At 41.2% G+C, this 13522-nt stretch overlaps 1 protein-coding gene across 1 annotated transcript; it reads left to right on the top strand.

Moving 5' to 3' along the window:
* Positions 1–317: 317 nt before the first annotated feature.
* On the top strand, positions 318–13246 carry C3H2orf50 (chromosome 3 C2orf50 homolog). The gene is made up of 4 exons (XM_050893975.1): positions 318–376; positions 9711–10058; positions 12405–12444; positions 13055–13246. Exons 1-4 carry the CDS (start codon positions 318–320, stop codon positions 13244–13246), a joined length of 639 nt encoding a protein of 212 aa, XP_050749932.1.
* Positions 13247–13522: the final 276 nt, after the last annotated feature.

Below are 13522 nucleotides of genomic sequence, written 5' to 3' on the forward strand. Positions count from 1 at the left end.
GAGTGGCTGTGATGTATTATTTATTGGCAGCTTTTAAAAACTAAAATCATTCACCATTTAAATATTGAGTGTAAATTTGTCTTCAACTTATCTGCATTAATCCTCTTGTTATTAAACCAATTAGCGTACTGGTTTAGAAAATTCCTCAGGACATGAATTTCCATGGCACGGACATTTATTTGAACTGTAAACAAAAGCTGAGGGTTGCTATGGTGTGATCTTTTGCTCAAAGTCTATTTACTTCTCCCAGCTAACAACAGTACCCATAGTGGAGTCCATAAAACAGAAAGTATAAAGTAAAGCAGCCATCACACACCATGGCGCTGAGAAGTCCTTATTCTAAGAAAATGAATTTGAATGCTCACCATAAACAAAGGTATGTAAAAAAGCAAGATAAAACTTTTTTTTTTTTAAGGTTAAAAATGGTATTTTAATCTGTATTTTGTGACAAGTTTTTTTTTTTTAAGGTTAAAAATGGTATTTTAATCTGTATTTTGTGACAAGTTTTAAAAAGAAGCAGCAGTTTGGAAAGTCTGCTTTGATTGTTGCTGTTTTCTAGTCGTCTTGCAAAATTGTAGGTTTGTGCAAGTTAAGGTATGCAGCCTAGGTGAATATTCACATTACGGCAAGTTAATGAGACCCTGGAGGAAAGGGAACAGGCAAAGAGCAAACAGCAAACAGATACAGCCCAGAGATGCTTCTTGCAAAATCCCTAAATTAGCCTTTTGCAAGAGTATGGTACCACTTTAACTACGGAGCTAGTGCAGGCTATTTCCAAAACAGATCTTCTCATTCACCAGCAAAACTTCTGGCTCCTGTGAACTGCTCTCCTACTGGAACTACAAGCATAAGAAAGTTTCTGCTTTTTATTTTATGCTAATGGCATAGGTGGTTTTCATAATCAGACTTGCAAAAAAGGCAGTCCAAACACATCCTTAACCCTCCAATTGCCAGGTTCAAGTATATAAACAAAACACTTATGCAAGAAGAATGGCTAGAATTAGGAATATAAACCATATCAAATAGAAAAAAACCACATACTTTCCTCTAACATAAGACAGGAAATTTAAGTTATTTTTCTACGAAGTCCCCCACCCAACTTCTCCCTTTACTCCTGGACAAGTCCCTTTTTAAACAACAAATAAATAACAGAAAATATGCAATATAATGCAATCACTTAATAATAAACTTCTTCCACTAAGGTGGGGAATGCTTCCGATTCCCACCCAGAGAGCGGGCCCCGGCACTATCTTCCTAGTGTAGGTGTAGTTATCCCTTTCCTTCCTGTCAAGAAATCTCTTTTTTGACGTCTGCATGTAGGACTCCATAAAGGTATCTCCACCAACCTTACAGGTAATGGGAGGTCTAGGGAACATGTCTGCAATAGCAGGTAGTGTGGATCTGTGGAGCAAAACCAACTGTTGTTAAGGACTCACAAGGACGTTTAATCCACCCTGCGGGCCAGGGGCTGCCTGCTCTCTCCTGGTCCGCAGCGCTAACACCCATGCGCAGCTGGAGAGCGGGTGCAGCTCGCCTTCCCCAGCGGCAACCCAGGAGTCCCCACAGCCTGCATCTTCCAAGCCCACCCCGTGGCACAACCCAAAATATACTAAGTGGAGATGACTGGGAGATTTGCTTGAAAAACACTCTTAGCTGGAAGTCAGATGTGAATATTGATGCATTCATAGTCATCTAGTGCAATCTGACAGCCAGATGTTCCTGCCTTTCCCTCCTGCTGTCAGAGAAAGACATAGGTCTCTTGCAGGTTTAGCTATGGGTCTGCTGGCCCTGCATGGATTTCTCCAGTATGCTAGGACTTTTAAATGGCAGTAGATGCCTCTGTGTGTGACTAACTCAACTGACCCAACTAACCTTGCACAGGTTAGTCAATCTTAAACAATTTAGAATACATTTAAAGGATCCTTAGCACGCACAGCAGACAAGAACCAAGATTTGCAGAATGCTCTTTTCATGGTTTAAACTACCAGTGACCTGGAATGCTGCAGCCTATCATCAAGAACGAAAAAGCACATCTGAATATCCCTATTTTGGTTGCTATCTTTTCCACTCTTTTAAAAACATATGGAAGCCTTGAGTAGTCTGCCCAGAAACCAAGGATGTGGGTCACCCAATATCCCAGAGCTCTGAGATTCCTGCTGTTCAGCAGCAGGAATGCTGGAAGCTGTAGAAGACCTCACCTGACACGGGGTTCCCCGTGCTGTCAGGCTGCTGGCTTTACTCTGCTCTCTGTCCTGGGACTCCAGATCCTGGAAGCATTTTGGAAACCCTGCTTCTCATTCATCAAAGATTCACTGACCTCAATCATCACATACTTCAAGGTGAAATATTTCAGGTTGAACAGGTCAACAATTTTGCACAATCTCAGTTTTGCTGAAAAGTTTTTTATGATGTCTACGTGGAAGAGGCTCGTAGGTGCACTCATGTCAGCGCTGTGATCAAAGCCGGATTTTTAAAGAGAAATATATAATCCTTGTACTACATGTGTGTAGATTATGTGGATAATTCACAAAAAGTAGGACAAGGTCTTGCCCTTTTCTCATTAAGTGGTCAGTTGTAAGAAAGTAGGATTTTATCGTAATTCTGCAACTGTATTTTTAATTGCATAGCTGTCTACTGCTTTGGAAGCTTTCTAAACTTAAGCAGTAACGTAAGCAAAAGGTTTCCTAAAAACCGGGACCTGTCCTGAAAACTGGAATACAGCCCATCCTAAGAGCCAGGCTCCCATTCTCTTCATTAAACCGTAACAGGATCTTTAATGAAGCATCTGGTACAATGAAAGTCCGGTCTGAGAGCTGTTCAAAGTCTGTTTGGCTGCTCTGGCCCTAAGGTCTAGCTGTTTTCCTTTCGGTTTTGCCTTACTGTTTGAGTATTCGCATGTGAACTGTTGCACAATTGAGCTAAAAATACAAAGCTCCAGACACATCCAGGAAGATTTCACATTGTTCTGGCTGTCCACTTCTTCAGGGAGCAAAAGTTTCCAGCTCCATAGCAAAACAAAGCAGCTCTCTACAACCGTAGAAGGAATAAGGCTGAACTGAACTACAGAACAGTGCTGGTGATCCAAGAAAAGAATGGCAAAACGGACTGTGCTTTCCTGGTACACTCTGTTACTTTCCTTTCTAGGTCTCACGGAGCATCCGCCCTGCCGGGCAGGAGCAGTGTATGTGGTCAAATCAGGCAGGGACAGAGAACGGAGCGAGTTAAGTAAAGGTCTGACAGATCTGTGTAACAACACAGGCAATGCGACTGGTGATCAAATCCTGCTCAGCCTGAAGCAGAGAAGGCTGTGGTGAGACCCAAGAGCAGTCTCCCAGTACCCGCAAGGAGGTTATTGGAAAGACACAGTCAGGCTACTTACAGCCATGCCCAGTGAGGGGATGAAATAAAATGGGCACAAGTTGAAACAAGAGAGGTTCTGACTGTATATAAGGCAAAACTTCTTCATCATGAGGACAGCCAAGTGGTGAGATGCATTACCCAAAAAGGTTGTGCAGTCTCCATCCTTGGAGGCTTTCAAGACCAATGGCATAAAGCCCTGACCAGCTGGTCTGATCTCATAGCTGACCCTGCTCGGAGGAGCAGGTTGGGCTAGAGACCTCCTGAGGTCCCTTCAGACAGGAAACTTGCCACCAGATTCTAGCGTATCAAAGAAAAGGCTATACACAAAACCCCCTACATCCAGTTATGGGAACATCCTGCCTTTAGGAAGGACTTCCTTCTAATCCCCAACAGTCAGAGTTGGCCAAACATCAGCCTGAAGTGTGATTTAACACTAGCTTCTACAGTTAAGAAAGAAACCCGACAGCTGCAACAAAGAACCTAAAAGCTTTGCTGAAAAACAGATAAAGCTTGTGATTGACATGTTCAGACAAGGCTTCCCAATTTTAGACTCTGACAGTTATCTTGAAAAAAACTAAAAGGAAGTAGCTCACTTCTCAGCCAACAGAACTTGCAAAGGTTAAGAACGTTTGAAAAAACAGGTCTCTCTCATTTAATAACCAGAGACACAATTTAAAACAAATTTTAGGTACCCTGATTTGAAAACTTTGCCTAACTTGCAGCAGAGAAGTTTTGGTATCTCACATCAAACCAGAAAGCTAATGTCCTTTCTGAATATGGTGAGCAGATAGTAAATGAAACATGTAGTGTATTAAAGTGCAGATCAACAAGTAAGACTCTTAGCTGCTGGAGGAGATAGCTATGAAACAGAGAATAATCCAAAAAATAACTGAACAGCATCTTGAGCATTGCAATAAATAGCGATACACACCTGGAATATTGTAATTCACAGGATAAATCTGTAAGTACAACAGTGCCACAGGTAGCAGAGAGAGAAAACTGGATGTCTGTAGTATTTGTGAACAGCTTCTCCCCAGCTGTTAGAAACTGACCTGTAAGCTGATACCGTGAACAGCTGCATACCACAGGAGCACAGAAAAGCAGGGCTACGCCAGACTTCAGAGGTCAAACTGCTGCCTTAGGTACTTCAGCAGTATGAAGCACAGCCTTTTCAGAAGTACTTAATCACTTTATACACTGAAATTCTCTTTAGACCTGTTAATGAACTCTGCAAGAAAACAGTGAGAATGAGCAGAATAAAGCCAAGCTCCACTATGCAGTTACCAAGCTCCCTGCCGTGGTGAGGATGTGACTTGGAACAACTCTGACTAACAAAGACAACTTTGGTTGTCCATACAATATTGCACTTCTTGACAGGATCTAGCCTCCAAGTCCGAAATTATCTGAAATAGCAACTGAAAACATTCCTCAGCCAGCGAGGAACACTTCTTGTATTTATAGTTCTTTCTCCTCTAACCAGATACTTCCAAACATCCCTACTCACACACCAGCGCTGCAGCACTCCCTCCCTGAAATCCCATCACCTTGCTCAGGCGGCAGGTTTAAGCAGAAGACTCTAATGTCACAGGCCTGCATATTCTATGGAATAGCTGCTGTTTAATTTTTTTTTCAAGTAAATAGTATTTTTTCAAATAAATAATTTTTGTTTCAAATAAAGCAAACTGCATATCAGTAGCTAACATATTTTGTAACACTAGAATTTATAATATAAGAGGATGAAAAATATCACAACAGATTTCTTACAGTCTGCATTACAGCTTTGATTTTATTTTGAAGTGTCAGACTGTGTGTCACTGGAAGCAGACATTCCCTCGGTGGTATTTGTACGCTGCCGACGCAACAGACACTCAACTTGCCAGGCTCTCTCAGCAGAACTGCATTATAACAAGAAAGAAGTTTGTATTTTTTAATGAAAGCTACAGCAAAACTTAACACGAGACCTTTAATCAAGCAGCTACATAATCATTTAAAAGGAGTTTTACTCCAAACTGGTAGTTTGCAGGATTTATTTTCATTTTGGCTGCATACAGCGACCCAAGGCACTCTGCTCCTGCCAGACCAAGACACGGCTTGTCAGCAGGATTTGTCACCTCCGGGCTTTCTAGGGCCCGTGGTGGTTAATGCCCAGGGCCGGTGAGAAAGCACCGCAGTAATGCTCTGCAATCCGTCACTTCTCTGCTGGGTGCTCAGTGTCCTCTGACCGATCATCTAACACCCTGCTCTGCTCACCATCGACATGACCCATCTTCCAGCCTGCAATCTTGACTGACTTGACTGATCTTTATTCATTTGAGGAAGATGACGATGACAATGCAGATGTCACTATTTGAGGCTGGCAACACTGCTCGTACTGAAAGATTTCCATGGGGGTCCCCATCCCATTCATGAAGTGGCAGAGTCTTCCAAATGGTGATCTGCTCTGAAAAGCTGGTCTCCAGAGAGCTGCCCTCTCCTCCAGCTGACGATTTTGCTCTTGCCTCTTATTCACACATAACATACACGCTGTGCCTGTGTTTTTAAATGTGTGTGTTTCTTAAATCTCTGCATTATCTCACAAACACAAACTTTCTTACATGAAAATTTCTTTGCTGTCCATCAAATCACAATAACACCCCTCGGAAATTTGTTCTTCATAGATAATGTGATATGGTTGTGATCCTTCTTCTTTTACAAGTGGGCTTGTTGAGAGACAGGCAGGCATATCATGCATCTTCTCCTACATTCAGCAGCAGATCTAGGAGTCGGAGAATCCAGAAATCCTTCTAGCGCCCTCTTCCATGGTCTGAACTGTACAAAACATGGCATGAACATTTGGCAACACAGTCCTTAAAGTTTAGAAGACATAACTTCTGTACGAAAGTATCCCAACACAGTACTGACTTACAAGAAAAGTGCAAACCAACATTGAATGTATACTGTAGAAGACTTGGATGTAAAGGAGAAATCTGTGAAACACAAATGAGCTAAAAAAGATTTCAGACCTTATTCCTGCACGTAGGACCACATGGGAAAATCAGATCAGAGTCTCACTGACTTTGACAGCGCCCATCCAGCACCAACATGCACTTCCAACCAAAGCAGCAACACATTCATCCCCTGTTATTATTTCCCTTCTGTAACTGATGTATTCTTGCATTTAACCAAGCAATTTCCATTAAGTTTTTCAGTGTTTTGGAATAAGCCTCTGAAGTCTCTGTCTTCCAGTGAAATCTACGAGAACTTCTTGAGCTTCAAGAAACTTGTTACTATAAAAAACACAACAATTTTTAGAAAAAACAGCTCAGAAATTGCCTCTGGGGAAAGACATCAAATACTGGCATACAAAACCTGGTTTTCTTAACTACTGCCTAATGTAAATGATCAATTTCGAGAAGTGTGTATTTTAAAAATAAGGCAGCACATATAAAGCTGAACATTAGCTCAAGTCTTGCATAACTGATACTGCAATACCCTCTTGTGGTCAAATAAAAATGTTTTGTTTAAACACCTGAACTTTTTCCTCCATAAAAAGCCTCTCTAGACATCTTTTCCTTTGACAGGGGGAAATAACTCACATATTTTTCACAGATGAATTTGTAGCGCGTATCATCACTTGTCTGGCAACAACAAAAGACTAACCTCAGTCAAGTTCTTCCTCAGAATGATGGGCACCGACACTGCTTGTCAGATAAACTAATCCCAAAACAAACTCAAACCCGAAACTAAGCAAAGGCATCTCCTACAGTGAAACACATAACTTTTTTCAAGTTTCATGTCCCCAGAAAAAATAAAGATTCTATAATCAATTTACATAGATACATATGGCATGAAGCCACAATAAACATCAACCTATTCTACTACAGGATGAAAAGAAGTACACAGTAAATCAGTCGTACCAGTTCAAATGAGCTCCCTGCTTAAACGCCCCCCGTTGTTATAATGAACAAATGCTAAACTGGCAGATGGTAATATGAGGGGAAAGAGTTCAGTATCTGCAGCAGTTCTGCTGAGCTGTTAATCTAGTAAATGGCCTAAATGGGCTACTAGTATCTAAAGTAACACCCAGAAACGTCATCCTTGCACTCACCTTGATGTGCTTTAATGGTGCATAACCACTCCCTTTGTGACTTCTGGTCCCAACAGAAAATGGGATAATTTTCAAAATATCAGCTTTTAGTGATCTGTTTTTGGAACAGCAGCTACATTTTAAAGTCGTATTATTATAATATTTTTAAAAACCCAACTTATTTAAACAGTCACGATCCCATTCCCATCTATTATTTCCAGAGAAATGGCTTGAATACTATGAAGCGTCCAATAATGCATGTAGACTCATAGCTTACTTTTGTTTAAAGCCTAAAGAAGTCCTAAACAGTTAAGACTTCCTTCTTGTCTGAGGTCGTGGGGTCTCAGACCAACAGATCTGGCTTTAACCTATGAGTTCACTTTCAGTAAGATGTTCTGAGAGGCACTTCGTAGCCCTGCATCAAAACCAGGCTAGTTACAACTCCTGCATCTTTGCAGACACCACTCAATGGCAGACTTTACACACCTGCTTGTAATCTTTCCGTCCAGCTTATTCAGTGGCTACAAGTAGTCATTTGGAAGCTATGTACTCAGCCCAGTAACCATTTTTAGTTTATTATTATGTTTAATTTGCAGAAATTGACTTGAAGGAAGAATTAGAATTAAAATAACACAAGAACTTTGTAACAAGAATTAAAAAGCATTTTATGCACAGGAATGGACTTCACAGCAGGATCGTTTCCTGACGTGATCAGGAGCTAAAATCCCCTGCGTGCTGATTAATGCACTGGGTCTTCCAAACGTGCCTCAGCTTCCTTTTAAAGCAGTTAGGTACTGCTAAAATCCCATTCTCCAACCAGCTGCACACACTCCAACTCGGAGAGGACCCTGGAACAAATGCAGCAGGATAAGCAGATTCCACAAGAGGAACAGAGACAACTATCAGGCCGGGTTGGCAAACAGTTCATTTCTTCAATTCATGATAATGCTGTGTGGATACATGACTTTTTTTGCTTTTTGGCTGAAAGAGATGAAAAACACTGTTTAGGTTTCAAGTACCTCAGAAAAACAAGCAAACAAACAAAAAGTCTACTACAATATCATTCAAACTCAAAGCAAACATTGTGATTTGAGGTGGAGTTTACCTCTTCTTAAGTTATGTTATTGCAATCTTCAAAGTCAGAATAATTTTTCCAAATACAGAAGTATTTCTTGCTCAAATACGTCTACATGAAGTGTTTGGACTGTTGTATAGTTGTAACTATTTTAAAAGAAATTATTTGCCAAATTCAGCATGTATTTCCCAATACTGCAAGCAAATAAGTTTGCCAAAAAAACCCCTAAAAAAGTAGATTCAAAGTTCATTAGCATTTACCAGGAAGATGAAGCAAGAGGCTAGAATTCATCTGGAGCTAATCCACACTACTCAAAAACAAGTCAGTCAAGAATTTCAGAGGAAATTTATACTTAAAATACTCCGTTTTCCTGCAAGGTCACAAATACTTGAGGAAGTGGCTTCATACCACAAAAGCCCAACAGGCTGACTGTAAAGACAAGCACTGACATTTTGGACATTGTTTTGAAAATTCTCACTTTGTATACTAATAACCCTTTAAAGTTACTTAAAAACTACTTCTCATAGTTGCTTAATACCTTCTGCAGAAATCTCTAAGTACTTAAAAAGGACTTTTGATGATCTCTGGCTGCTTTTTTTTTTAAATCTGAAAATAAGGAGCTTTCAAAGCACAGATTCGTTGAAATACCTTATTTTAAACAAAAAAGCTCTGCCCCAAATAGACTTCAAGGCCCCAGCAGCTGTCCCACTGGGGCTCTGCTCCCTTTCTGGTGAATATTCACAAGTCAGACTTGTTTCCAACGGAGACAGTAAACACACCAGGGAAACCAGCAGCTTTCAGGAGATTTTGCTTCTGCTACATAACCACAACAAAAGTCTTCCTGATATACTCAGCAGCAATCTCCACAGCACCCTCTGCTACTAAACCAGACTTTATTGTTCTGAGGATTTTGAATAGAGGGTGGTCTCAGCTGCAAGGAGCAGTAATCGACTCGTAAGCTGAGAGTTTGCTGTTTACAGCTGGAGATCTGACGGCTTTCAGTAATAGTCATTTCTTACAAAATTGCTGTTATCATGAAAACTCCTTCAGCGTTCAAGCAATGAAGCAACATAAAGCAGTAGGAAACGAGCATTAAACAAGAGGGAAGTAAAACAGTGCCGAGCACTGCCTGTCAGTGCTGCCGTGCACCACGTTTGTCTTCTGAAAGCACTCCAAATCAGCAGCTAAAAGAAAACGTTAGGAGAGAAGGAGCTTTGAAAGTGCAAACAATAGCAGGTTTAACTTTCCTAACAGTCACGATATACCTAACAATACTGGGGCTACAGTGAGTCTCAAAATGGACAAGTTGGGAAAGAGTGCTGGATTCAGGAGAAATACCTTGGTTAGGTCTTGGCAACTGGCAGCCACACCTCTGGGGCAACCAGCCTCAGCTCCATCTGTGTATCTCGGCAGCACCCAACCCAGAAGACCCGTCATTGCACAACCAGCTACTGGGGTCTGGGAAAACGAGCAGGCAGCACTGCAGCAGGACCAGGTTCAACAGGATAAGATCTGGAGAGAGTCTGTGGAGGCTGAACAGAGAGGAAGAAAAATCTGGTAAGTCACTCGTTCCAGTTCATGCCTCTTCTACTCATCTTGATAATGGTACTGATGCTCCCTGACAGTCTTAGGGCTTGATCCAAAGCCTACACTATCAAAGGAAATTTTCTTCTGCAGGGACTTTGGATCAGACCCTAACATCTTTCTTTCTAAGATTATATTATCTCTGTTTTCGTTCACTGCACAAAATCTGTGCTAGTATCTCCTGGCATGCTGGGTTTAAGCTGAAAAGAGATGCAAAGAATTGCATGCTAAGTATCTTTTAGCGTTATAGAGATTTCCACAATGAAGATATAAATGTGCCAACCTTTATAATTTATTGCAGACACACTGATATTATCACCTCTTCTCGTATTCTTGGAAATGGCTGAAATGGAAGCTGAACAGAGTGTTCTGCCAAAATACAATTTTGTATTTCCAATCTGTAAATCTACTGAACATGCCCCATTGTTAGAGTGTTTCAGCAGACTGAACTGCATACATACAACCTAAGCTTTGACTGTGTACACACCAGTGACCTGAAGGAACCTGAAATTAAGTTAATTAGTTAATTAATCTTTCTCTGCCACATATCTTGAGTAAGTGTTTATGTTCGTAATTCAGTACACAGCACGAGCATGCCTATTAGAAGAATATCCTTGGTAAAAGTAAAATCAGATCCAGTTCCGACAGTGCACTAGCTAAGCTAAAGGGAGGAGAAAGAAGAACATCACTCTCAGGATTTTTTAGGATGGGAAAAGAAACCATCTGAAAACCCCCGTCCTCCTCAGCCTTCTGGAGGACACACAAATCACAGCTCTGATTTCCCCAGAGACGCATTTGCACTCGTCTGGCTCCTTTTACCTGAGGGAAAGGCTGACGCCAGGACTCTGACTCATGCAAAGCCAGGGCTATGGTGGGAACACTACTCTCTCCCAGCTATGCACTCAGACTCTTCCCCAACGGGCCCAGCATGTTCCATACCCATTCCCTAGCTAAGGCAGCAGGAGGGACTCTCTGTCTGTGCCTTCCCCCTGAGGTTCAGTCATGGATATTGGTGCAAACTCACTTTCATGGGTAAGATAACACATCATACAGCTGATGCATGTCCTGCTCTCCAGTCTTAGCTACGAAGACAGAAACTCTTGTAAAAGGGCAGGACAGACATGTGAAGGACAGATGCCTAAAGCTGGATTCATCAGACTACATATGCTACAGCCTGCAGAGAACTGTCCTTCAGCTCCACATCCCCATGCCAAAAACAATGATGAGGAAGGCTGCTACGTGTTGGTTGTCTGACTTGAAGTGGATATACATAAATGTCTGAGACCCAAGCATTTCTCAGTAATTAGCACTATCCAGTAACATCCAAATCTGGTATGTTCAAATAGTGGCTGGCATTGCAAGATAAAAAATTTTAGGACCTCTATGCTGTGCTGGTATACCAAGACATATAGTGATAAACACAACAATCATAAATTAGCTTTTATTTGTACTTAGGCATATCTGCACTGGACAGGGGAGTGCAGCACAGAAATCCAATACTCCTAGCTCCACGTGGTGGTACATGGCTGTGCTGTACAGACAAGCTCAACTCGGAAGGATGTAGAGCTTCAGCACTAGATCAATGAGCTTCGATGCAGCACTGTATAGACACAGGTAACCAGCTCAGAGAGGCAATCCAGGTGTCCCTCGAGCCCTGCTGCAAATACAGCTGTAGATAACTGTTTCCCCTCTTGACCTCACAGTACTTTTACAATACCAGGTGAACTTTCGTTTTCTCCATTTCAGGCCAGGGAAAGCAAAGGACAGAAAATCAAAGGACTTGCCCTGTAGTCCCACACCAGGTACAGAACAGAGCTGAAGAGCAAAATTCAGGTCTTCTGATTCAGTTTGCTCCTAGCACAGCTGCCTGTCTGCACAAACTACTCCCGTGGGTGTTTGCCTGCAGCAAATACAGCTCCAGGAATTCCTACCAGGGACTGCTGCCAGCAAAGTATCGGTCATTTAAAAAATAAGAAGCTGTGTCTTGCTCAAGGCCTGGGACAGAAGTTTGCTAGAGTGACTCAGGACTTGCTAATTTATCTGCATTCGCGCAAAGAATACATTGTGGACATGCTATCCTCATCGTCCTTTAGCAAAAAAACCCCACTCTTCATGTAGTATGGGCTCTATATGGGAATAAAGAAAACCCTGGGCTTCACTACAGAAAACACAGGTTTCAGTACAAAGAGTTGGCAGGTGTAAGAGCTGGGCTTTAAGTATCAAACTGAGCAGCTAAATAGGCATTCAAATACAACCAACATTAACTATTTTATTTAAAGACAGAAAATTTTACACTGCATTTTTTACTTCTATTCCAAGGTACCAGAACTGGAGTTTCCTAAAGGACTATGACCAAATGGTAAGTTTCAAACAAACATTCAACTGTAATCCAGGCTCTTTTTACTTTTCGTCAATTTAAGCTAGGCTAATATTTCAAATTGAAGCATACTTAGGCATAATCGGCAAATGCTTTAAGACCAAAATCTTTAGGAAAAATAGGAGAACTGAAGTGCCTTTCATCTGCTACCTATGCCACAAAGAAATACAGTACATGCGTGTGTTTAATCTATTTCAATATTAACAACTCCACGGAAAGACGTGCTAGAAGAACCAACTTCCTAGGAGAAAATTTGTAACAAATTTGTACATGAAACAAAAAACCTTCCACATCATGACCATTCTAAAGCAGGCTAACTTCTGTCCCAGCTGACATTTTATGCAACACATTTGAAAATTATTAATCTCCCTGTGTTATCCTATTCTCATGTAAGATGACAGGAAAAAACAATAATTTTACTTTATTTCTTCAACACTTTCATGTACATTCAGTATGACATTTTTAAGTACATTCAAATTCTAATTTCAAAAGCAAAAGTGCTGATGATATAAATAATCTCAGTAACTTATATTTTTGTAACAAGCAATGCATGTAATTCTGAAAACTTATTAATGGCCTTTGTTTTATCCAGGGTAAGAAAAAGGAGCAGAAGCCACTGCCAAACTATATGCCTGTGTTCTCAAGCAAAGTTCCCAACTCGACCAACCAGACTATTGGCAGTCGAATGAATACTGAACTTGGCAGGGCTCTGGTAAACATGGATTACTTCTTCAGCAGTGGAGCACGAAAGAGGAAACTGGAGGGTGAGCTCCAGCTTTCCTAGTGCTTCAGTAAAAATACAACAGTAACAAGGCAAGTTGAATGGTTCTAGCCAACAGACTCCACAGCATGTAAAAAATTCCTCAATCTTTTTCTCAGACAGACCAATACTACTGTCTAGCATGGATTTTCCTTCAAGAGCAAAGATGGATGTTGTCCAACAATGCTGTAGGAGACAATCCTCTTCGTATTTGGGGTGACTGGGCCATATACAGAGTTAGCACTACAGATCTCATCCATCTTCCCATGCAAGTCTACAGTAAAGTTGCCACTAACATCA

Source organism: Gymnogyps californianus, chromosome 3, assembly GCF_018139145.2.
Source record: "Gymnogyps californianus isolate 813 chromosome 3, ASM1813914v2, whole genome shotgun sequence".
NCBI classification, from domain to species: Eukaryota; Metazoa; Chordata; class Aves; order Accipitriformes; family Cathartidae; genus Gymnogyps; species Gymnogyps californianus.

Excerpts from the sequence above, each read along its gene's own strand:
- C3H2orf50 (XM_050893975.1), top strand. The coding sequence starts at position 318 with ATGGCGCTGAGAAGTCCTTATTCTAAGAAAATGAATTTGAATGCTCAC. Across the intron at positions 377-9,710 it reads AATGCTCACCATAAACAAAG|GAGCTTTGAAAGTGCAAACA; the intron begins GTATGTAAAAAA and ends TTAGGAGAGAAG. Across the intron at positions 12,445-13,054 it reads TAAAGGACTATGACCAAATG|GGTAAGAAAAAGGAGCAGAA; the intron begins GTAAGTTTCAAA and ends TGTTTTATCCAG.